At 43.7% G+C, this 25,470-nt stretch overlaps 1 protein-coding gene across 1 annotated transcript; it reads right to left on the bottom strand.

Annotated features, from left to right (window-relative positions):
* Positions 1-16,117: 16,117 nt before the first annotated feature.
* LOC120991148 (zinc finger protein 501-like) lies at positions 16,118-24,120 on the bottom strand. The gene is made up of 2 exons (XM_040420059.1): positions 24,076-24,120; positions 16,118-17,595 (listed from the first exon to the last, which is right to left on the bottom strand). Exons 1-2 carry the CDS (start codon positions 24,107-24,109, stop codon positions 16,364-16,366), a joined length of 1,266 nt encoding a protein of 421 aa, XP_040275993.1. The 5' UTR covers positions 24,110-24,120; the 3' UTR covers positions 16,118-16,363.
* Positions 24,121-25,470: the final 1,350 nt, after the last annotated feature.

Here is a 25,470-nt window from a genome sequence, read left to right on the forward strand (position 1 = left end):
TTTAGATGGACAAAAGTCCTGCACACAAAACGGAAAACTAAACGGTGATGGGAACCCACTGCTGCTCTGCTATTCCTTGGCTTCCTGCACTGGTCACATGGTTGATGACATCACCTTCTCCACTTCTTACATTCTCAGGTAGCCATACAAGTGTAATTAGTAGGCGGGGCCTATCCTCCACTGCGGGCCCCCTCCCCCCCCCCGGGGCCCCATAGCAGCTGCATGGTCTGCCTCTATTGGAGGCACACCACTGCACTGTACTATAGCTGTCTCCTCCTCCTCCTATGGCCGTTGTCATGCTGGGATCCGCAGTACTAGCACATCACTGCTGCACCCAGCTTTTCCACAGTCTGATATTTTCTACACCTCTCATCTCTCCTTCTCATTCCCTGGTATGTCTACATTAAACCATTAATGTCTCTTTCCCTGCTGGATTTATGGAGTATTTGTTTACATTGACTATTTCACCCTGTATCTGGTCCTCCCTTGATTAGGCCATATGTAGCCCCCTCACCTCTTGTTCACACCTGATTGAACACTGAGTGGTATAAATCTAAGTCCTTAGGTCTTTTAGACCTTGATTTTTTCAATGCAACATCTTTCAAGTGCAACTCTTTAAGTGCACATACCGAATTATACCAGAATTGGACCAGAAGGGGACCAAAGGTAATCACAGACATAGTTAATGCAATGTTTCAATCTTTTATCTTACTCTTCCCACTTTTCCACAACCTCCAGAAATATCCCCACATCCATTCACCCAGCAAGGAACTATTTATCTCTCCCTCTATCTTACCTTCTCATCTGACCGCTTGCACAAACCTGTTTGACAACGTAAAACACTTTCTTCCCAAACACACACCGATACTTCCTGCCCTCTCTTATTCTCACCTACTAACACTTTCTCTGCTTCTCCTTATTGCTGATTATATATCTCCAAATCCAGTCCCCCTCAGCAAATCCCCACTATCACCTCTACATCCTACTACAAATCTCCTTCTACAAATTTCTGCAACCCCTTAAACCTAATAACCTTTCCTCTGACCCCTGCTCCTTTCATTCCTCTTACAGGAGCATTATGAAATGCACGCTCTGCCTGTAACAAACTGTCCTACATTCATGATCTCTTCATCTCTTAAAATCTTTTCTTTCTGGGTCTCACCAAAACATGGCTGACAGCCTCTGACACCTCCTCCCCTGCTGCACTCTCATATAGTGGATTTCAATTCACTCACCCCCCCCCCCCCCCCGCCCCGGCTGCAAACAAGTTGGAGGAGTTGGTCTTCTCCTATCAGACACCTGCTCCTACATCCCAATTCCACTGCCACCCTCCATCACGCTCACCTCATTTGAAGTACACTCTGTTCGCATCTACTCTCCCTCCATCCTTCAAGTAGCTGTTATTTACCGCCCCCCAGGCCCAGCCACCATCTTTCTTGACCACTTTAACACCTGGCTCCTACCTTTCTTTTTGACAACATCCCCACTATCATCATGGGCGACTTCAACATCCCTATGGACACCTGCCACTCAGCCGCCTCTAAACTCCTATCACTCTCTTCCTCCTTCGGCCTCTCACAGTGGTCTTCAGCTCCCACCCACAGAGATGATCACGCTCTGGATCTTATCTTTACCCGCCTCTGCTCCCTATCTAACCTGTCTAATTTGCCTCTCCCCCCCTATCCGACCACAACCTACTCACCTTCTTTCATTGGTCTCTTCTGCTGCGCCCCCAGTCCACACACTAGCACACCCCCGCAGGAACCTTAAACATCTCGACTTTCGCTTGCTTTCTGACTTTCTTCTGCCACTCTCTACTATTTGTTCCCTCCAAGACCAAGATGCTGCCACCACCCTGTATAACACCACAATAAGTACAGCTCTGGACACTGTTGGCCCCCTCACACACAACAAAACCCGAAAAATCAACAGACAACCCTGGCACACCAACCTGACCAAAAAACTAAGACAAGCTTCCAGGGCTGCTGAGCGGCAATGGAAGAAATCCCATTCTAAGGATCACCATGGAGGTGACCATGGAGCGTAAGTAATAGCAAGCTCTTCATTTACACTCTGTGGTCACATGGCACAAACAAATCTTCGATTCGAGGTTTGCTGCCAGGGACGCAGCACTTTCTATTTCCGCTAGAAGGGTCTTATGGATGAAGTTGTGGTCGGATGGCAAAGCTTCAAAAATGAAGCTCTGCTCCATCGCTTTTTCCAGGTAATATGTCTTTGGACCAGTTCTGGACAAAATCCTGGAAAAAGCGACGGATAAGAAAAAAGTTTTTTCTGAAGAAAAACCTCAAAGAAGAAATGTTTCCTTTCATCCCTATGGGGGGAGAGACAGACCCTACAGAGGAAAAGGTAAAACTGGGAGGTGGAGCTACCCAAAAAGGTGGTCGAGGTAGGGCGTTCCTCTTTAGTCCCCAAAATAAAAGCAGCAAAAAACAATAACTCCAGGATTGGGGGAAGACTAAGGCCTCTTTCACACGGGCCTTGCATGTGAGGGCCGGACAAGATGCAGGTGCGTTGTGGGAAAATGCACAATTTTTCAGAGCGAGTGCAAAGCGTTTTAATGTGTTTTGACGCGCGGGAGAAAAATCGCCATGTTTGGTACCCAGACCCGAACCCGGACTTCTTCACAGAAGTTCGGGTTTGGGTTAGGTGTTCTGTAGATTTTATTATTTTCCCTTATAAAATGTCCATTGAGGGGATAAAAATAATAAACAAATTTAACTCACGCTATCCACTTGGTCACGTAGCGGATCTCCTCTTCTTTCTCTTTTCTTCAGGACCTGGCTAAAGGACCTTTGATGACGTCACTGCGATCATCACATGGTCCATTCACTTCTATGGGGCCTGTGTTGCGTGAAAAACGCACAGTATAGAGCTTGCTGCAATTTTCACGCAATGCACAAGTGATGCGTGAAAATCACCGCTCATGTACACAGTCCCATTGAAAGGATACAAGTTTTCCTCTCTTCCTCCAAAGAAATTTGTGATAACATCCCCACCATCCATTCTACTAAGAGAAAGAATCATTAAGGGGGTACTGGAAATTTTAAATCTGGGAGCCATTACACAAATTCCCCACTCTCAAGAGAAAGAGGGTTTTTACTCCACCCTATTCTTAGTGGCTAGACGGGATGTTCAGGACAATAATAAAGCTAAAGGAACTGAACAAGAACATCCTATGCAGGAAATTCAACATGGAGTCCTTGGCGTCCACGATTCCATTGATAGGTCAGAGTGCGTTAATGTGCACGATAGATTTTTAAGGACCCATATTATCATGTACCAATCAGACAGCAATCGCAAAAATTCTTGAGATTCGCTTAGAGACAGTACAGGGAAGGTTCATCATTTTCAGTTTACGGCCCTCCCTTTCGGTATTTCAGCACTCCCAAGAGTCTTCAGCAAAATAGTAGTAGAAATTGTAGCTCATCTAAGGAAACAGGGTCTAATGATAATACCATACTAAGACAACTTCCTATTACTGGCAAACTCCGGGAAAAGATGTAAAGAAACCTACAATTCTTCCCATCGTTACTAGAGGATTTAGGATGGATTTTAAAAAATCTTGCCGTCTTCCCCAAACAAAAATATAGTTTTTAGGAATTCTCCTGGATTCTCAAAATAAATCTTCCTTTCTTCCAGAAGAAAAGACAGTAGATTTAAAAGAAAAAGTCCAAAGGTTCCAGAAAAGGAATCTATGCTCCATCAGAGAGGCAATGAGCCTTCTAGGCGTATTAACGTCATGCATAACATCAGTCACTTGGGCTCAGTTCCACTTCAGGACTCTTCAGATATGGTTACTGATATGCTGGGACAAGAAACAGACTTCCTTAGACAAGAAGATACGTATTCCACATCATATAAAAATTTCTCTCATATGGTGGACCCAATAAAAAAAATCTAGTAAAAGAAAGTGACCTGACAGAAGACTCAATTCGTTTAAATCCAGACAGATGCCAACAAAACAGGATGTTTAAATATAGAAGGAAGACTCTTTTAGGCCTCTTTCACACTTGCGTTGTCCGGATCCGGCGTGTACTCCACTTGCCGGAATTACACTCCGGATCCGGAAAAACGCAAGTGTACTGAAAGCATTTGAAGACGGAACCGTCTTCCAAATGCGTTCAGTGTTACTATGGCACCCAGGACGCTATTAAAGTCCTGGTTGCCATAGTAGGAGCGGGGAGCGGGGTAGCGGTATACTTACAGTCCGTGCGGCTCCTGGGGCGCTCCAGAATGACGTCAGAGCGCCCCATGCGCATGGATGATGTGATCCATGCGACACGTCATCCATGAGCGTGGGGCGCCCTGACGTCACTCTGGAGCGCCCGGGGAGCCGCACGGAAGGTAAGTACACTGCTCCCCCGCTCCCCACTACACTTTACCATGGCTGCCAGGACTTTAGCGTCCCGGCAGCCATGGTAACCATTCAGAAAAAGCTAAATGTCGGGTCCGGCAATGCGCCGAAACGACGTTTAGCTTAAGGCCGGATCCGGATCAATGCCTTTCAATGGGCATTAATTCCGGATCCGGCCTTGCGGCAAGTGTTCCGGATTTTTGGCGGGAGCAAAAAGCGCAGCATGCTGCGGTATTTTCTCCGGCCAAAAAACGTTCCATTCCGGAACTGAAGACATCCTGATGCATCCTGAACGGATTTGTCTCCATTCAGAATGCATTAGGATAATCCTGATCAGGATTCTTCCGGCATAGAGCCCCGACGACGGAACTCTATGCCGGAAGACAAGAACGCAAGTGTGAAAGAGCCCTTAGGGGCTTTGGCCAGAAGTTATAGCAAATCAATCGTCAAACTACAGGGAATTAAGAGCGGTATGGGAGACAATAAAAACCGCATCGGTCCTTATAAATGGACATCACATAAAATTCTTATCGGACAACGTGACAGCGGTATCCTACTTAAGGCAACAAGGGGGAACAAGATCAAAACAGTTAATAAAGCTGACAGTGAAAATATTTTCTTGGGCTGAAGAAATCCTAAAATCTATAATCAGCAGTACATCTAAAAGGCTCCCAAAATCGGGTGGCCGATTTTTTGAGCAGTAAAACCTTAGACCAGGGAAAATTGTCACTGAATCCAGAGACATTCAGCCTCATAGTAGAGAAGTGGGGCTTCCCAGTCATAGATATTTTTGCCCCAGGGTTAAACACAAAAGTCAAGAAATTTTGCTCCCTAAACCCAAGAGACAAATCGTGGGCAGTAGATGCGTTCTCCCTCACTTGGGATTGGAAGCTGGCCTATGCTTTTCCCTCATTCCAGCTAATCCCAAAAGTAATCCAACAGATTATCCTCGACAGGCCAAATCTTATTTTAATAACCCCATTCTGGCCAAAACTAAGTTGGTTCTCGATCCTAAAAAATGTAGCTGCGTCGGATCTGTGGGTACTCCCTCCCAGAAAAGACATAATGACTCAGGGGACAGTAGTGCACCCATGCCTAGAATTTTTCAGGCTGACAGCCTGGATCCTGAATTGGAAAATCTAAAGAGCCAGGGGTTGTCAGAGAAGGTCATCACCACTCTGAAATCTAGTAGGAAAAAGGTGACTTCACCCGCTCTTCCTATGCAGAAAGAGCGGGTGCTTCATTGATGCAGATATATAGGGTCGCGACTTGTCCAACATTCATACCTTCATAAAACACTACAGACTTGACTTGTCAGGATCTTCTGAACTATCTTTTTGTAGTAAGGTCATCTAAGTCATAAATACCCCCCCCTTATTTGAATAATCTGGCAGGTCTCCTATCTTGCCGTCATGGTGGTGAAATGGGAAAAACTGAATTAGACTTACCGGTAATTCCTTTTCCATGAATCCACCATGACAGCATTCACACCCAAAAAAAAAAAAAAAAAAAGGAATAGACATCAGACAGTTATATGAGTCTACCTGAAATTTTGCTTTATGTGAATTAGTGAGCAAATACAAAAATAAAATAAAAAAAAGTGTGTATACCTAGGTGAAGGGTTACTATAGTAATCTGGTAAACACTGAAGAGAGTGTGGGCGGGGGCAATGTAACCTTTCTCTGTTTTCCTGCTCCTACAGAGGTCAGGGGTCAATCTCCTATCTTGCCATCATGGGGGATTCATGGAAAAGGAATTACCGGTAAGTCTAATTCAGTTTTTTGTTTTGCATTTTTGTTTTTTCCTCCGCATGTTCCAATAGCCATAACTTTTTTTTTTTTTTTCGTTCACATAGCCATATGTCCGCCTATTTTTGCAGGACAAGATGCATATTTTAATGGAACCATTTAATTTAACATGTCTTTTATTGGAAAAAAGGGGAAAAAAATCTTTGTGGGGTTAAATTGAAAAAAAAAGGAGATAATTCCACCAAGGTTTTTGGGGTTTTGACATCAAGGCATTCCCCGGCACTAAAAATGACATGAAATCCTTATTCTGCAGCTCAATACGAATCCAGCAATACCAAACTAGTATAGGTTGATATTTTTTTTTTAATGTAGCAAAACAAAAATAAAACTTTTCTTTGCATCAACCTTTACTGACAGCCATAACTTTTTTTTACATTACACTGTATGAGGCACACTTACAGAGCTGTATGAGGGCTTGTTTTTTGCGTAACGAACAGTAGTTTTTGTTGTTACTATTTTTTGGTACATATGACTTTTTGATCCCCATTATTGGGGAGGGGGGGGGGGGGGAGTTAACTACAAAATGTTGAATCGCATGTTTTTCATTTTTTCCGTTATGGCATTCACCAAACAGCCAAAAAGTTTAAGGGCTCTTTCACACTTGCGTTGTCCGGATCCGGCGTGTACTCCATTTGCTGGAATTACACGCCGGATCCGGAAAAACGCAAGTGAACTGAAAGCATTTGAAGACGGATCCGTCTTCAAAATGCGTTCAGTGTTACTATGGCAGCCAGGACGCTATTAAAGTCCTGGTTGCCATAGTAGGAGCGGGGAGCGGGGGAGCAGTATACTTACCGTCCGTGCGGCTCCCGGGGCGCTCCAGAATGACGTCAGAGCGCCCCATGCGCATGGATGACGTGATCCATGCGACACGTCATCCATGAGCGTGGGGCGCCCTGACGTCACTCTTGAGCGCCCGGGGAGCCGCACGGACGGTAAGTATACTGCTCCCCCGCTCCCCGCTACACTTTACCATGGCAAACAGGACTTTAGCGTCCCGGCAGCCATGGTAACCATTCAGAAAAAGCTAAACGTCGGATCCGGTAATGCGCTGAAACGACGTTTAGCTTAAGGCCGGATCCGGATTAATGCCTTTCAATGGGCATTAATTCCGGATCCGGCCTTGCGGCAAGTGTTCCGGATTTTTGGCCGGAGCAAAAAGCGCAGCATGCTGCGGTATTTTCTCCGGCCAAAAAACGTTCCGTTCCGGAACTGAAGACATCCTGATGCATCCTGAACGGATTACTCTCCATTCAGAATGCATTGGGATAATCCTGATCAGGATTCTTCCGGCATAGAGCCCCGACGACGGAACTCTATGCCGGAAGACAAGAACGCAAGTGTGAAAGAGCCCTAAGTTGTTTTCTTAAATGTAATAGTTCAGCCTTTTTCAGACGTGACAATACCTAATATGTTTTTTATGGTTAATATCTTTTTATATGTAAAATCTGGAAAGGGGGGGGGGGTGATTTAAACTTTTAATATTTTAATGTTTTCTTCCTTTTTTTTTTTTTTTTTATAATTATTAGCCCCCTAGTACATTGGATCTTTTGATCCCTTCTCCTATTCAACCTAATAGAGATCTATCAGGGTGAATAGGATTTTTACTCTCTCCATTCTGATCTATGCCTCTTGCACTTCAGCAGCGATTTTAAGAAGAAAAATGACACAAGAAAGTAATATCTCCAATGGTTAGATATTCTCTCTACTACATTATAATGGTGTCCTGCATTTTATCTGTATAGCAATGTGCAAGTCCACCTTCTGAGTTCACGTTCACTTAGTTCCATCCTTCAACTGGCACCAGCCATATCTACTGTTAGAAGCTGTGAAAACTACAGGCAGAGAATCACAGCAGAAAGGACACACCCAATAATAAAGGACACATCCCCTGAGCTGCCAGACTGAAGATAACCTAGCAGAGCATGTGAGGTACACGGCTGGCTGTAGTTTTCTTAGAAAGAGATTGTCATGTACAGTTAGGTCCATATATATTTGGACACTGTTTACTAAAACATATTTAAGTTATAGTTATTATATATAGTTAGTAATTTTAGCTTTCATTTGAGGGTGTCCACATTGAAATTGGATGAAGGGTTTAGGAGTTTCAGCTCCTTTACATGTGGTACCCTGTTTTTAAAGGGACCAAAAGTAATCAGACAATAGACTCAAAGGCGGTTTCATGGGCAGGTGTGGGCATTGGCAATTCCTTCCTTATTTCATTCTCAATTAAGCACATAAAAGGCCTGGAGTTGATTTGAGGTGTGGTGCTTGCATTTTGAAGATTTTGCTAAGAAGTAAACATGCGGTCAAAGGAGCTCTCCATGCAGGTGAAACAAGCCATCCTTCATCTGCAAAAACAGAAAAAACCATCCGAGAAATTGCTACACTATTAGGAGTAGCAAAATCTATAGTTTGGTACATCCTGAGAAAGAAAGAAAGAAAGAAAGAAAGCACTGGTGACCTCAACAAAGCAAAAATACCTGGACGGCCATGGAAGACAACAGTGGTGAATGATCACAGAATAAATTACCATGGTGAAGAGAAACCCCTTCACAACAGACAACCAAGTGAACAACACTCTCCAGGATATAGGGGTATCAATATCCAAATCTACCATAAAGAGAAGACTGCATGAAAGTAAATACAGAGGGTTCACTGCACGGTGCAGCCACTCATCAGCCTCAAGAATAAGAAGGCTAAGATTGATTTCATGATCTCATATCGGGGATTTCAGTCGTCTCTCATACGTTTGTTAACCACTTCCTTCCTGCTCTTTATCTCCCCTCTTTCCTCCTGTTTATTGCTTTTTCCCCGTTTATTTTTGCCTACAGGCATATTCATATCTATGCACCCGCCCGCATAAGTTCTTCCATTCTTTAATATTTGGTGGTGTGTCCGCCCCCCATTCTCTGGCCACTACAACCCGAGCCAGCATTAGTCCTCTGGCCCATTTCATTTCATTTTCTCTATCAAGCCCTATTTTTCCGGTATATCCGAGCACCGCAATAGAGATCTCCAGTGGCGCGGGGCACCCGGTTCGACTGGAAAACCTGAGTCCAATAATCCTGAATAAGGGGACAGTACCAGATAAGATGGATAAAATCTGCATTATCCGCACTACACTTCCAGCATTTAGAGGCCCTTGTTTTATACATCCTACTCAGCACCCAAGGCGTGATATAAGTACGATGGATAATAAAAAACTGTATCAGCCGGAAATTACTCGATACTGTGCTTCTTTTAATACTTTTATAGATGCATCCCCAGTCTAGAGTGTTAGGCTCCACTTCTAGTGCCCATTTTCGTTCACTATTAAACTTAATCACTCCCCCTAAACCCCTTTAAATTTTTTTTTTATATATCTGTGATATCGATATTTTAGTCCTAGTACTATGACAGCAAAATTCTACAAATTCTGAATGTTTCGTGATTAAATACTCTTTATTCTCAGTGGAGTCAAATGCGTGCTTTAACCGTAAATATCTAAAACGTGTAAGAGTATCTAGTTTTATACTAAGCCCTAATTCTTCGAGTGTCCTAAACTTTCCTTTCCTCTCAAACTGTGAAATAAACTTAATACCATTTTTTTCCCAAAATACATAGTCATCTAACCTCTGAAACTCACCTAAGTTTATATTCCCCCATATGGGGGTAATCTTTAATGAATAATTTATACCCAATAATTTTTTAACGTTCACCCATTTAAGTGCATCATATTACTAATTGGGCACTTCCTACCCTTTATTTTTAATATCCCGGCTTCCAGAACACTAAAAATATCATATTGGAGACCTTCAAACTCACCCACCAGGAAATGACGCAATCTGTCATCCTCTGTCATTAACCACTGCAGCTGGGAAGCGTAATAATAACCTCTAAAGCAGGGACCGGACAAACCACCATCTTCCTCATCTAGCCATAGATATTTTTGTTTAAGCCTAACCCTTTTTTGTCCCCATATGAGATCATTTATCAATCCTTCCAATACGTTAAAAAAATGATCACCAATCCAAACGGGGCAAGAAGATATAATATAAAGGATCTGCGGCAATAGAATCATCTTGATAATAGCAATTCGGTCTGCCTGTCTTATCAGTAATTTTTGCCAGGTACTTATTTTGCTCTTAACCCTTCTTAGAAGGGGGGAGACATTAAGCTCCACATACTCCTGGAGCCTCGCGCTAATTTTAATTCCAAGATATTCCAACGATTCTGTAGGTTTTAGTATTTTAACATTAATGTCTGTTCGCCCGGTTTCGTAGCCAATTGGGAGCAGCACCGATTTCATCCAATTCACCCTAAGGCCAGATATTTGGCCAAACTGGTTTACAATTCCCTGGTTTCCCGGATTCCCTAAAATATCGAGCCCCCTCAAAAAACACTTTTTGTTGTGCCTTATTCTCCAAGTAATTGTTTAATAGGATTTTGAACTCTTCTAGCTGAACCACCATATCAGGGGAGTTGTTTTCCAAAAGGTCCACCTCTAATTTCTTTATTTTATCCCCCAAATATCTCTCCTTTTTGGTAAATTCGCTTTTTAGGCCCTGGATTCTACCAACGAGGATTCCCCGTAGGTATGCTTTAAATGCATCCCATACATACCCTATTTGTGTAGATCCTAAATTAATTTTCCAATACTCCTCTATATCTCTGCTAATACCTTCGTCTTTATTAATCAAGTTTAACCAATGCGGAAACACTCTACTTTTTGATTTAACCATTGTTTTAAATGTCAGGCTAATTGGAGAATGATCTGAGATACTATTAACCTCATACCTCATTTTAGATATCTGGTCCACCAGTTCTGGACTAGCTAGTGCCATATCTATTCTTGACATTATTTTACTTCCATGGCCAGACCAAGAGTACGCTCGCCTTTCATCTGTCACGAGGGTGTCGAGGACCACGCCTGACTCCGTTATACCCGGGGTCAGGAAGTCGCAGCGGTTGGCTGCACGCTCTATTTAAGATAGGGCTGTTTTCCTTATGGTAGCTTTCTGGGTTTGCTTAGCAAACCCTTTTGGCTCACTCAGGGATCCGTAGCTCCTTCTCCTCAGCTGTTCCTTGTCCAGCACTCCCAGACCTCCTTATATTTCTCTCTCACACTTCTCTGGTTGCCAGAGATAGAGCTTCCTGCCTGGACATCTATTCTGACCTTCTGGAGCTGTGTTGCTGCGTTCGCTGGTAGTTGGTCCAGTACGCTACCCTCCAGATCCCTGTTGGACCTTTTTGGTTTATTGTGGTCGCCCACCTGGGTGTATGTGTTTGTATGTTTTGTCTGTCCTCTCCCTGGTGTTTCCCTCTTAGTGATAGTGGTGGGGGGGTGGGTTACAACTTGTATTTATATATGTATGATATGAAAAAGGAAATAGGATAACGGATAGACTCCCGATGAGTAATGATAATTGGATAGCAAATGTTTGTGTATAGTCAGGAAATATCATTGCCTATGTTTTCTGATTTCTGTCTATTTTTATATGCTGAAAAGGAAAAATAAAAAATTATATTAAAAAAAAAAAAAAGAATAAAAAGGCTAGATTGGACTTTGCTAAAAAAACATCTTAAAAAACCAGCACACTTCTGGAAGTACATTCTTTGGACAGATGAAACCAAGATCAACCTCTACCAGAATGATGGAAAGAAAAACGTATGGCGAAGGCACAGTTCAGCTCATGATAAAAAGCATACCACATCTGTAAAACACGGCAGAGGCAGTGTGATGGCCTGGGCATGCATGGCTGCCAGTGGCCCCGGGGCCCTAGTGTTTATTGATGATGTGACACAGGACAGAAGCAGACGGATGAGTTCTGGGGTTTTCAGAGACATATTGTGTGCTCAAATACAACCAAACTGATTGGTCGGCATTTCATAATACAGATGGACAATGACCCAAAACATAAAGCCAAAACAACCCAGGAGTTTATTAAAGCAAAGAAGTGGAATATTCTTGAATGGCCGAGTCAGTCACCGGATCTGAACCCAATAGAGCATTTCACTTGTTAAAGACTAAACTTCAGACAGAAAGGCCACAAACAAACAGCAACTGAAAACCGTGGCAGTAAAGAACTGTCCAAGCATTAAAAAGGAGGAAACACAGCGTCTGGTGATGTCCATGACTTCAAGCAGTCATTGCCAACAACGGGTTTTCAACCAAATATTAGAAATTAACATTTTACTTACAATAATTTAATTTGTCCAATTACTTTTGAGCCCCTGAAATGAAGGGATTGAGTTTAAAAAATGCTTTAGTTCCTCACATTTTTATGCAATCATTTTGTTCAACCCACTGAATTAAAGCTAAAAGACTGACCTTCAACTGCATCTGAATTTTTTTGTTCAAAATCCATTGTGGTAATGTACAAAACAAAAATTAGAAAAATGTTGTCTCTGTCCAAATACAGTCCTGATCAAAAGTTTAAGACCACTTGAAAAATGGCCAAAAATCATATTTTACATTGTTGGATCTTAACAAGGTTCCAAGTAGAGCTTCAACATGCAACAAGAAGAAATGAGAGTGAGACAAAACATTTTTTGAGCATTCAATTAAGTTATTGAGTTACGAATAGCGCCCTCTATTGGTTTCACAGTCTTATGACAAGATAAATATTCTTGTCAGAAGAATATGAAAGCTCTTGAGGGCGCTATTGAGTTATAAACAGCGCCTTCTATTGGTTTCACAGTCTTATGACGAGACAAATATTCTTGTCAGAAGACTATGAAACCAATTGAGGGCGCTGTTCATAGCTCAATAGTGCCCTCTATTGGTTTCATACTCTTCTGACAAGAATATTAGACTGAGTCTTATGAAAAGCTTATTAGTGTAGCCTTTTGCATGGAAAATTCGCAATTCGAATATTCGCGATCTACACTAGGATGATATCTGACACTGGGAAAGCTGGGCGATAACTCGTTATCTACACTGAGTTATTACCCAGCTTTCCAGTGTCAGATATTATCACTGACTTACTACATAATTATTACATAATATTCGCTATATTGCTATATATGTTTTTTAGAATATTACAAATATTCAAAAAAACAAATATATAACGCTATATATACGTTTTTTGGAATATTACGAATATATATTACAAATATATAGCAATATAGCGAATATTATTATGTAATAATTACTGTATTTTTCGCTTTATAAGACGCACCCGATGATAAGACGCACCCCAGATTTTAGAGTAGAAAAATAAGAAAAAATATTTTTATCAGACCTCATATCAGCCCACTCAGAGCCTTATAACACCTGAGATTAGCCCATCAGTACCCCCAATCAGACTTGAGATTAGCCCATCAGTACCCACAATCAGACCTGAGATTAGCCCATCAGTACCCCCAGACCTGAGATTAGCCCATCAGTACCCCCAGACCTGAGATTAGCCCATCAGTACCCCCAGACCTGAGATTAGCCCATTAGTACCCCCAGACCTCAGAATAGCCCTTCAGTACCCCCAGACCTCAGAATTGCCCATCAGTACCCCCAGACCTCAGAATAGCCCATCAGTACCCCCAGACCTCAGAATAACCCATCAGTCCACAGATCAGACTAAAATAAAAAATCATCTTACCTTTGAATGTTTGTAATATTCTAAAAAAAACAAATATATAGCAATATAGCAAAAAATACGGTATGTAGTAAGTCAGTGACAATATCTGCCACTGGAAAAGCTGGGTAATAACTCAGTGTAGATCGTGAGTTATTACCCAGCTTTCCCAGTGTCAGATATCATCCTAGTGTAGATAGATTGCGAATATTCTAATCACAAATTTTTATTGCAAATTTTCCATGCAAAAGGCTACACTAATAAGCTTGTCATAAGACTCAGTCTAATATTCTTGTCAGAAGACTATGAAACCAATAGAGGGCGCTATTTAGTTATGAACAGCGCCTTCTATTGGTTTCATAGTCTTCTGACAAGAATATTTATCTTGTCATAAGACTGTGAAACCAATAGAGGGCGCTATTTATAACTCAATAGCGCCATCTATTGGTTTTCATAGTCTTATGACAGCTGAAAAACAAGGCAGATTCTGCTCATTTGCATGTCTTTCCCATAAGCCCATGTTGCAAATGATTTTTTACATGACAAAACTGTATAGAAAGGTTATCGAATATTATGTTAGGACAATCGGAATTTTTTTTGTTGTCCTAATGATTTTGATCTAGGTGTGCAGGGCCACCCAAGCCATCCAACAGATGCAAAATAACTTTGAGGTTTACTGGTTTTCAGTCAAATGAGAGCTGATTTGGAATAGCTCATAGTGTACAAGGTTGTTATTGTAAGTTATGCTGGCTATCAGTCTCATGGATAGATGGATAGCTTGTACATAACTGGCTTTTGTCATACAGCCTTTGTGTTGTTGTCTATTGTATGTTGTACATAATAGAAGTCTAAGTTGCATCCGGCTATCCTCTTAATGCTGCTACCAAACTTTTTTGATGGGGTTTCCATCAATTTCTAACCTTTTTTTATGAACCAGATACCTTCTTCTCTTCCAAGCAAGGGGTGCCTGGGGTTCTACTATTGATTTCCAGTGTATTAAATTGAATTTGAGCGCCAAAATAATGTGCTTATCACTAGTAATGATCATACAGAATATATTGCAGTCATGGCATGACACCTAGAATTTTCTTTAGAAAATTATTTAACATTTGACTGAGCCTAATACAATCTACATTAGAGATGGGAAGTTCAGATCTTTATCATGAATCGGTTCATTTGAATCAGTTCACTCAAAAGAACCGATTCATGAATCGGATCTTCGGTTCACTTCCTGATCCGGCAGAAGCAAGTGAACTGAAGATTAATGCGCATGCTCAGCTCATTGAAGGTCAGGAGGGACTTGCTCCTGGCAAACACAGCTCTGCTGCAGTGAATGCAGTGGAGCAGACTGTGATGTAGTGGCTATAGTTATTGCAGGGACTCAGTGATGTAGTGGCTATGGCTATAGTTATTGCAGGAACTCAGATAATTGTCTGAGAGTTTATTAGTTAAAAGAATCGTGTCACCGAGTCCCTACCAGACTTCCTGCTCTGCTACATGCTACACTACTGCATGCACCCTGTACACACACAGCTCCGCTACATGCTATACTAATGCCCCCCCCCCCCCCCCGACGGACTTGTTGGGAGACAGGGAGCCGCAGAGCAGGAAGCCTGGCAGGGACTCGGTGACACAGTCTCTGAATCATTAGATTCTTTTAACTAATAGACTCAGACGATTCTCTGAGTCCCTGCACGACTCCCCCTGTGCTGTGAGTCAGTGCTGGTGGCCTCTGATTGGTTGGGGGGCGGGGAGGGGCGGGGCTAGCTTCCACTGTAGGCTCCTATTACACTGCCTGCTGCTGCCTCTATGCTAATCTGACTGAGCTGTTTCACACAGATCGGCTCAGTCAGAGGAATCGACTCTTCCGGTTCAGTGAACTGAATCCATTCAAAAGAACGATTCGTTCATGATCCGGACATCACTTATCTACATCAGGTCAGCTAGATGACTATATCATGTGGTATGAAGATTGTAATGCAATGTAACATTGTCACACTGCGTTTAATAATTGTAATTGGCGTCAGTATGACACACTGAGATGGTCACAAAAAATTCAACATTGAGTTTTTGCAGCAGATCACATAGGACTGACATCATAAAAACACAATGCAAGTCACATGTGACTGCAACATTTCTACAATTTGCAGCAAAATCTTAGTTCTAAAATAGATACAGGACAGCAAGTTGCTAAACTTTTCTGAGATTTGGTATCATGCGACACATGTTGCCAGGTAAACCCAATTTTAACATCTGTGGCAAAGTGGGGTTAAAATTCTTTATTTACTCTTATAGCGTTTCAATATTCCCAAAAAATATTTATTGTAGTTTCTTCTAATCTGGTGAGATTTAGAATTAGATTTCCTTACAAATTGTTTTCCACATATAGAACATCAAAATGGCTACGCAACAAGATGTGATTTTTGTGTAAAACATTTCCCACATTCTGAACATGAATAAGACTTCTCTCCTGTATGAATTCTCTCATGTGCAACAAAAGTTGATTTCTGTACAAAACATTTTCCACATACTGGACACTAATATGATTTCTCTCCTGTGTGACTTCTCTCATGTATACAAGCTTTGATTTGTCTGTAAAGCACTTCCCACATTCTGAACATGAATTATAGATTCGCTCCTCTATGACTTTTCTCATGTCTAACAAGCCTTGATTTGTCTGTGAAGCACTTGGAACATTCTGAACAGGCGTGTGGCTTCTCTCCTGTATGAATTTTATGATGACTAACAAGGTCTGATTTCTGTGTAAAACTTTTCCCACATTCTGAGCATGGATACGGTTTCTCTCCTGTGTGACATCTTATATGTCTAATAAGATCTGATTTTGCTTTAAAACATTTCTCACATTCTGAACATGAATATGGCCTATCTTCTGTATGACTTTTCTCATGTCTAACAAGAATTGACTTCTTTGCAAAGTATTTACCACATTCTGAACACGAATAAGGCTTCTCTCCTGTGTGAATTCTCCTCTCATGTCTAAGAAGATTTAATTTAGCAGTAAAACATTTTCCACATTCTGAACATGAGAATGGCGTTTCTCCTGTGTGAATTCTCTCATGTGTAACAAGACTTATTTTATATAAAAAACATTTACCACATTCTGAACACGAATATGGCTTCACTCCTGTGTGATGTCTCTCATGTGCAACAAGATATGCTTTTCGTGTAAAACATTTCCCACATTCTGAACACGAATATGGATTCTCTCCTGTGTGACTTCTCTCGTGTGCAAGAAGATTTGATTTCAGTGTAAAACATTTCTCACATTCTGAGCATGAAAATGGCTTCACTCCTGTGTGATTTCTCTTATGTATACCAAGAGTTGATTTATCTGTAAAGCACTTCCCACATTCTGAACATGAATATGGCTTCTCTTTTTTATGATTTTTCTCATGTCTAACAAGACTTGATTTGTCTGTGAAGCACTTGGCACATTCTGAACAGGTGTGTGGCTTCTCTCCTGTGTGAATTCTCTGATGTCTAAGAAGATGTGATTTATTTTTAAAACATTTCTCACATTCTGAACAGGAGTATGACTTCTCTCCTTTATGTCTTCTTCTCTTTGTAGAAAGACCTGAGGCTTTTGTGGATTTTTTGCCACACTGAAACCGTTTTGCCCCTTTCTGCTTTCTACTTCTGGTAACAATGTGTGATTGATCAGGAGAAAGTCCCTCATGATTAGGGGAGTTATGCGATAGATCTGAACTGTGAAGTCCTGGATGTACATTAAGGGTAATGAGTTTTTTTCCTGAAGAAAGCTGTAGGATATCTTTATCTTTTGCTTTATAACTTAGTGATAATATAAGGTTTTCCTCAGAATTGTTACTGGAATTTTCTGTTAAGATAAAATGTGAAATGTGTGATTTATTTTCAAACTACGGAGTAGATAAACTTATAACATTCCTATTAGACTGGAAGTGACAGCTAACATGACAGAGAAATATTAATACTCTAAAAATACCAGAAATTTGTATTACATAAATGTAGCACAAAAAAAAAAAAAAAACTGACCCTGTCTGGCAATCTGCCAACACTTCACTTCCTTCAGTCTCCACCCCACATTGCACGGGTTGGTCATGGCCAGTGTCATCATCATCAGCGTCAGTCCCTAGCATTGCCTGTGATAATGCCATGTCCACCTGCACCACCCACTCCTACTAAATTAGCTGTATTGTGTGTCTAGAGAAAGCTTTCTTTACCGCCTCCTCTCTGGCATCCTGCCACATCAATGTGCAAGCTCCGAATACACATGGATTCTCTTCTTGGGATCTGACTATGACATGTCAATATTGTTCCTCCTGATTGGCTGAAGCTAACTGCATGGCATTATGGGCAATCCCACCGGCCATGGTCTGACTCAGGGATGTGTGATCCTCCTGCCCTTTCATCTGTAAAATGGCAGAGAGTATTTTGAGAATTTTGTAAGACTCAAATTGCAAAAGCTTCACATTTGCTCAGAAGACAATTTTTTCTTAAATTCTAAATAAATTATAAAGAGGCCTCTGCATAGAAGAGTGTAGTCTATTATACAGCCTGAAAAATGCTAATAGGACACGTGTTTACCATTAGTCAGGTTAAATGGAGCCCTATCGATATACAGTCAGGTCCATAAATATTGGGACACCGACACAATTCTAACATTTTTGGCTCTATTCACCACCACAATGGATTTGAAATGAAACGAACAAGATGTGCTTTAATTGCAGACTGTCAGCTTTAATTTGAGGGCATTTACATCCAGATCAGGTGAACGGTGCAGGAATTACATCAGTTTGCATATGTGCCTCCCACTTGTTAAGGGACCAAAAGTAATGGGACAATTGGCTTCTCGGCTGTCCCATGGCCAGGTGTGTGTTATTCTCTCATTATCCCAATTACAATGAACAGATAAAAGGTCCAGAGTTCATTTCTAGTCTGCTATTTGCCTTTGGAATCTGTTGCTGTCAACCTTCAAGATGAGATCCAAAGAGCTGTCACTATCAGTTAAGCAAGCCATCATTAGGTTGAAAAAGCAAACCCATCAGAGAGATAGAAAAAACATTAGGCGTGGACAAAACAACTGTTTGGAACATTCTTAAAAAGAAGGAAGCTCAGCAACACCAAAAGACCCGAAAGACCACGGAAAACAACTGTGGTGGATGACCGAAGAATTCTTTCCCTGGTGAAAAAAACACCATGCACAACAGTTGGCCAGATCAAGAACACTCTCCAGGAGGTAGGTATATGTGTGTCAAAGTCAACAATCAAGAGAAAACTTCACCAGAGTGAATACAGAGGGTTCACCACAAGATATAAACCATTGGTGAGCCTCAAAAACAGGAAGGCCAGATTAGGGCTCTTTCACACTTGCGTTGTTGGGTTCCGGCATAGAGTTCCGTCGTCGGGGCTCTATGCCGGAAGAATCCTGATCAGGATTATCCCAATGCATTCTGAATGGAGAGAAATCCGTTCAGGATGCCTTCAGTTCCGGAACGGAACGTCTTTTGGCCGGAGAAAATACCGCAGCATGCTGCGCTTTTTGCTCCGGCCAAAAATCCTGAACACTTGCCGTAAGGCCAGATCCGGAATTAATGCCCATTGAAAGGCATTAATCCGGATCCGGCCTTAAGCTAAACGTCGTTTCGGCGCATTACCGGATCCGACGTTTAGCTTTTTCTGAATGGTTACCATGGCTTCCAGGACGCTAAAGTCCTGTTAGCCATGGTAAAGTGTAGTGGGGAGCAGTATACTTACCATCCGTGCGGCTCCCGGGGCGCTTCAGAGTGACTTCAGGGCACCCCACGTTCATTGATGACGTGTCGCATGGATCACGTCATCCATGGGGCGCTCTGACGTCATTCTGGAGCGCCCCGGGAGCCGCACACAGGGCCGGCCTTAGGTGTTCAGGCGCCCTGCGTGCGAACTAACCTTGTGGCGCCCCCCCCCCAAAAAAACACTGCTTGTTGCTGGCATCATGGCATAGGCTGGCTGACTATCCAACCAAGTAGTTACCAGCCCGCACACCCCAAAGTCCGGTGTAATGTTATACTTCCCTACTTCGTGAGATTTCCCTACCCTCGTCACTTCCGGTCGCACCGGACATGACGTGAGGCGGTGTGTGGCGCCGCGCAGGCGCACAACGACAGGTTAGGGAAATTTCACAGCAGAGTGCGCATGCGCCAGGAGTCTCGCCGGCGATTAGGGTAGGGAAAAACTATGGGCCAGTGCGCAGGCGCAGTGATCGGATGGATGTTCTCAGCTGGACACCGGCCGACACTGCGCATGCACCGGGAGCCTCACCAGCGGTTAGGGAAGGGAAAAATTACGTACGGGCCAGTGCTTTTTCCCTACCCTAACCGCTGGTGAGGCTCCGAGCGCATGCGCAGTGTCGGACGGTGTCCAGCTGAGAACATCCATCCGATCACCGCACCTGTGCACTGGCCCATAATTTTTCCATACCCTAACCGCCTGCGAGGCTCCCGGCGCATGCACACTCTTCTGTGAAATTTCCCTAACCTGTCGTTGTGCTCCTGCGCGGTGCTGAACACCTCCTCACGTCATGTCTGGTGCGACCGGAAGTGACGAGAGTAGGGAAATCTCACGAGGTAGGGAAGTATAACGTAACACCGGCCCTGGTGTGCCATCATTAATTTACCATACTTTTCCCTCCATGGGCACAACAATGTTAGCACCTGTGCCTATAACATAGTTCAGAAGGTGCTAGAAAACACAATGGGAAGATTTATTATTCCTCCTGCACCAGAATTGTGCCACTAAGAAGCCACACATTTTTGCACAAGCTTTGTTTTGCTCAAACAATTGTGACTTTTTGCTCAATCTTGCCACTTTGCTAAATTGGGCAGGGTATGGATCAGCTTTCTAGTGCATGTAAATTACTATAAGGTAACATATCTTATAGTCCGGTTCGACAGTCTCCGGAGCAGTCCTTCAGTCTGTCTGGGCTGGGGCGGGCTGTAGTCGGCAGACCTTGGCGCGGTAAGTGACACAGGAACAAGCGGGATGCGAGCGGAGCTGCTCCAGTCCTACACACTGGCCAATCAGCAGCAGGATCTTTGCGCTGCGAAAAGCTGATTGGCCAGTGTGAACTGTGAAATGGTGCAGACGTGCCAGACGCACGGCACGGAGGATCATCAGGTGACAGGACAGACACAGGGGAGGAGGAATCAGGTCAGACAGGGGAGGGGGAGATGGAGGGGGCGGGGGGCCCACCCCGAGGGAGAACACAAGTGACGCCTCGCCTGCCGCATATTACATTGCGAGCTGTCGGCCGCCCGGCACCCCTGTTGCTATGGCGCCCTGTGCGGCCGCACAGCCCGCACACCCCAAAGGCCGGCCCTGGCCGCACGGACTGTAAGTATACTGCTCCCCCGCTCCCCACTACTACTATGGCAGCCAGGACTTTAATAGCGTCCTGGGTGCCATAGTAACACTGAACGCATTTTGAAGACGGATCCGTCTTCAAATGCTTTCAGTTCACTTGCGTTGTTACGGATCCGGCGGGCACCTCCGGCAAATGGAGTGCACGACGGATCCGGACAACGCAAGAGTGAAAGAGCCCTTAGAGTTTGCCAAACAACATCTAAAAAAGCCTTTACAGTTCTGGAACAACATTCTATGGACAGATGAGACCAAGATCAAATTGTACCAGAGTGATGGGAAGAGAAGAGTATGGAGAAGGAAAGGAACTGCTCATGATCCTAAGTATAAAACCTCATCAGTGAAGCATGGTGGTGGTAGTGTCATGGCGTGGGCATGTATGGCTGCCAATGGAACTGCTTCTCTTGTATTTATTGATGATGTGACTGCTGACAAAAGCAGCAGGATGAATTCTGAAGTGTTTCGGGCAATATTATCTGCTCATATTCAGCCAAATGCTTCAGAACTCATTGGACGGCGCTTCACAGTGCAGATGGACAATGACCCAAAGCATACTGCAAAAGCAACCAAAGAGTTTTTTAAGGGAAAGAAGTGGAATGTTCTGCAATGGCCGAGTCAATCACCTGACCTGAATCCGATTGGGCATGCATTTCACTTGCTGAAGACAAAATTGAAGGAAAAATGCTCCAAGAATGTCCTGAGGGTGTCAAGAGCCATGTCTGACTCCGTTATACCCGGGGTCAGGAAGTTGCAGAAGGTGGCTGCGCGCTCTATGTACAAAGACAGTGCTGTTTCTTAATGGTAGCTTTCTGGGTTTGCTTTGCAACCCTTTTTGGCTCACTCAGCTTCTTCTCCTCAGCTGTTTCTTGTCCAGCAATCCCAACCTCCTTATATTCCCCTCTCTCACTTCTCTGGTTGCCAGATATAGAGCTTCCTGCCTGGACTTCTATACTGACCCACTGGAGCTGAGTCGCTGTGATCCCTGGTTGTTGTTCCAGAACGTTACCCTCCGGATCCCTGTCGGGCTTTTGTTGTCTGCTGTTTTCGCCCACCTGGGATTATATGTTTTGTCTGTATTGTCTGTCCTCTCCTTGGTGTTTTCCTTTAGTGTCAGTGGTGCGGACTAGTGTTCCCACCGCCCTATTCACTACCTAGGGCTCATCTTAGGGAAAGCCAGAGTTTAGGCACGTGATCGGCGTACGGGTGAGGAACCCGTCTAGGGACGTCAGGGCAGTCAGGTGCCAGCCTCAAGGTGAGTCAGGGGTCAACATCTTTCCCTCTCCCTTGGACAGGGCCTTCCCATTTCCCTCCCTTTGCGTGACGCCGGTCATGACAAAGAACAAGCAGGAACTGAGGACAGTTGCAGTAGAGGCCTGGCAGAGCATCACCAGGGATGAAACCCAGCATCTGGTGACGTCTATGCGTTCCAGACTTCAGGCCGTAATTGACTGCAAAGGATTTGCAACTAAGTATTAAAAAAGTGAAATGTTGATTTATGATTATTATTCTGTCCCATTACTTTTGGTCCCTTAACAAGTGGGAGGCACATATGTAAACTGTTGTAATTCCTACATCGTTCACCTGATTTGGATGTAAATACCCTAAAATTAAAGCCGACTCTGCAGTTAAAGCACATCTTGTTAGTTTCATTTCAAATCCATTGTGGTGGTGTATAGAGCCAAAAATGTTAGATTTGTGTCGATGTCCCAATATTTAGGGACCTGACTGTATTTGATTTACAAGGCAAATGCAGTGTCCTAATGTTATGTTAAAAAGTCCACCCTTACATGTCCCTGCACACACGTGTATACACTGCACATGACGGGTCTTACCTTGTGATATAAGAGGCTGGTGCTCCTCCATTACATGTCACTGCACACACGTGTATACACTGCACATGACGGGTCTTACCTTGTGATATAAGAGGCTGGTGCTCCTCCATTACATGTCACTGCACACATGTGTATACACTGCACATGACGGCTCTTACCTTGTGATATAAGAGGCTGGTGCTCCTCCATTACATGTCACTGCACACACGTGTATACACTGCACATGACGGCTCTTACCTTGTGATATAAGAGGCTGGTGCTCCTCCATTACATGTCACTGCACACACGTGTATACACTGCACATGACGGGTCTTACCTTGTGATATAAGAGGCTGGTGCTCCTCCATTACATGTCACTGCACACACGTGTATACACTGCACATGACGGCTCTTACCTTGTGATATATGAGGCTGGTGCTCCTCCATTACATGTCACTGCACACACGTGTATACACTGCACATGACGGGTCTTACCTTGTGATATAAGAGGCTGGTGCTCCTCCATTACATGTCACTGCACACACGTGTATACACTGCACATGACGGCTCTTACCCTGTGATATAAGAGGCTGGTGCTCCTCCATTACATGTCACTGCACACACGTGTATACACTGCACATGACGGCTCTTACCTTGTGATATAAGAGGCTGGTGCTCCTCCATTACATGTCACTGCACACACGTGTATACACTGCACATGATGGCTCTTACCTTGTGATATAAGAGGCTGGTGCTCCTCCATTACATGTCACTGCACACACGTGTATACACTGCACATGACGGGCCTTACCTTGTGATATAAGAGGCTGGTGCTCCTCCATTACATGTCACTGCACACACGTGTATACACTGCACATGACGGCTCTTACCCTGTGATATAAGAGGCTGGTGCTCCTCCATTACATGTCACTGTACACACGTGTATACACTGCACATGACGGCTCTTACCTTGTGATATAAGAGGCTGGTGCTCCTCCATTACATGTCACTGCACACACGTGTATACACTGCACATGACGGGTCTTACCTTGTGATATAAGAGGCTGGTGCTCCTCCATTACATGTCACTGCACACACGTGTACACACTGCACATGACGGCTCTTACCTTGTGATATAAGAGGCTGGTGCTCCTCCATCATGGCCTCCTTGTACAGATCCTTGTGTCCTTCTATATACTCCCACTCCTCCATGGAGAAATAGACAGTGACGTCCTGACACCTTATAGGAACCTGACAACACAATGACACCGTCATCACCCAGACCCCTCCAGTGCTGTTACTGGAGAATTTCCCAGCATTCCCAGCAGTGTCACCTCTCCAGTCAGCAGCTCCATCATCTTGTGGGTGAGCTCTAGGATCTTCTGCTCATGTATCAGGGGGTGAGGGGGAGGCTCTGTGATGGGGGGAGGGGTCCTGCTCCGCCCTCCTGAGTCCTGGAGATGGATGATGGGAGTCACACAGTCCCCCGATGTCTTCTTCACTATTGTGTACTCCTGTGGATGGAGAGAGACACTTAGGGAATAAACCCTTCAGGGGCCATGTGCTCTCCTCCGGCCTCTTCTTCCTGGGTACAACGTGCCTACTTACCTTCTCATGGCTCCTACAACATGACTATTGGTCACTGGATCCATCACTCACCATATTGGGGGCTGATCTTCAGGTTCTCCGTCACTTGGAAGGCCTGGAGGCCGTTCTCCAGGACCCTGGACTCTTCCTATGATGGATTCTCCTTCCCGATGTCTGACTTGTTACAGAATACAATAAAGAGGAGAGAAATCTAGAAAAGTTTACCTCTCCGCTCAGCAGGGAGATGATCTCCAAGGTGAGGTCTAATATTCTTCTGCTGATCTCCTTCCTGTCCATCCTTGGTGGATCATTCAGGAGAAGGGCCTTATTGCTGGTTTTCTTCATCCCTTCTCCAAAAAAATTAAAAAGGAATAAAGTTTAAAGAACCACTTGTATGGATTTTTTTTTTTTTTTTGCAGACTTGCATTTCAAATAGATCTTAAACCTTCTATACTAATAAAGTTACATTTTTAGATGCTTAGTTTACACAGAAATTTACATCTTCATTTTCTGTTAATGCATCATGTGATTTAGATAGGACTAACTATTCTGTCCTTATACTTAGGTCTTCCCCAACAGGTCCATTTCTCCCTTTCCTGTGCAGCTGGAAACTACAAGCAGAGACTAAAGGAAGATCGTCATCTGCTGTATCCCCCTCAGCAGCTCTTCCTTTCTGCTTCCATTGTGGAAGTGCCCATAAGTACAGGAGGAGCGGGAAGCAGAGAATGCAGCGCTCCCTGGGCTCACTGTTCACCGCTTCCTGGTCCTCGACCGCTCGTTATGCTGTGACTGCGCAGAGCATGAGGACATCTGTGCTCTGTGACTTCACGGTGTGCACATCAGGTCACAGCACAACGTGCAGCAGAAAGAAGAAGAGAGCTGGATCCTAGGAGTGGTGGCCGTGTCCGGGGCAGGGGAGGGAAGTTTATGTTTTA

This window comes from Bufo bufo, chromosome 2, assembly GCF_905171765.1.
Source record: "Bufo bufo chromosome 2, aBufBuf1.1, whole genome shotgun sequence".
NCBI classification, from domain to species: domain Eukaryota; kingdom Metazoa; phylum Chordata; class Amphibia; order Anura; family Bufonidae; genus Bufo; species Bufo bufo.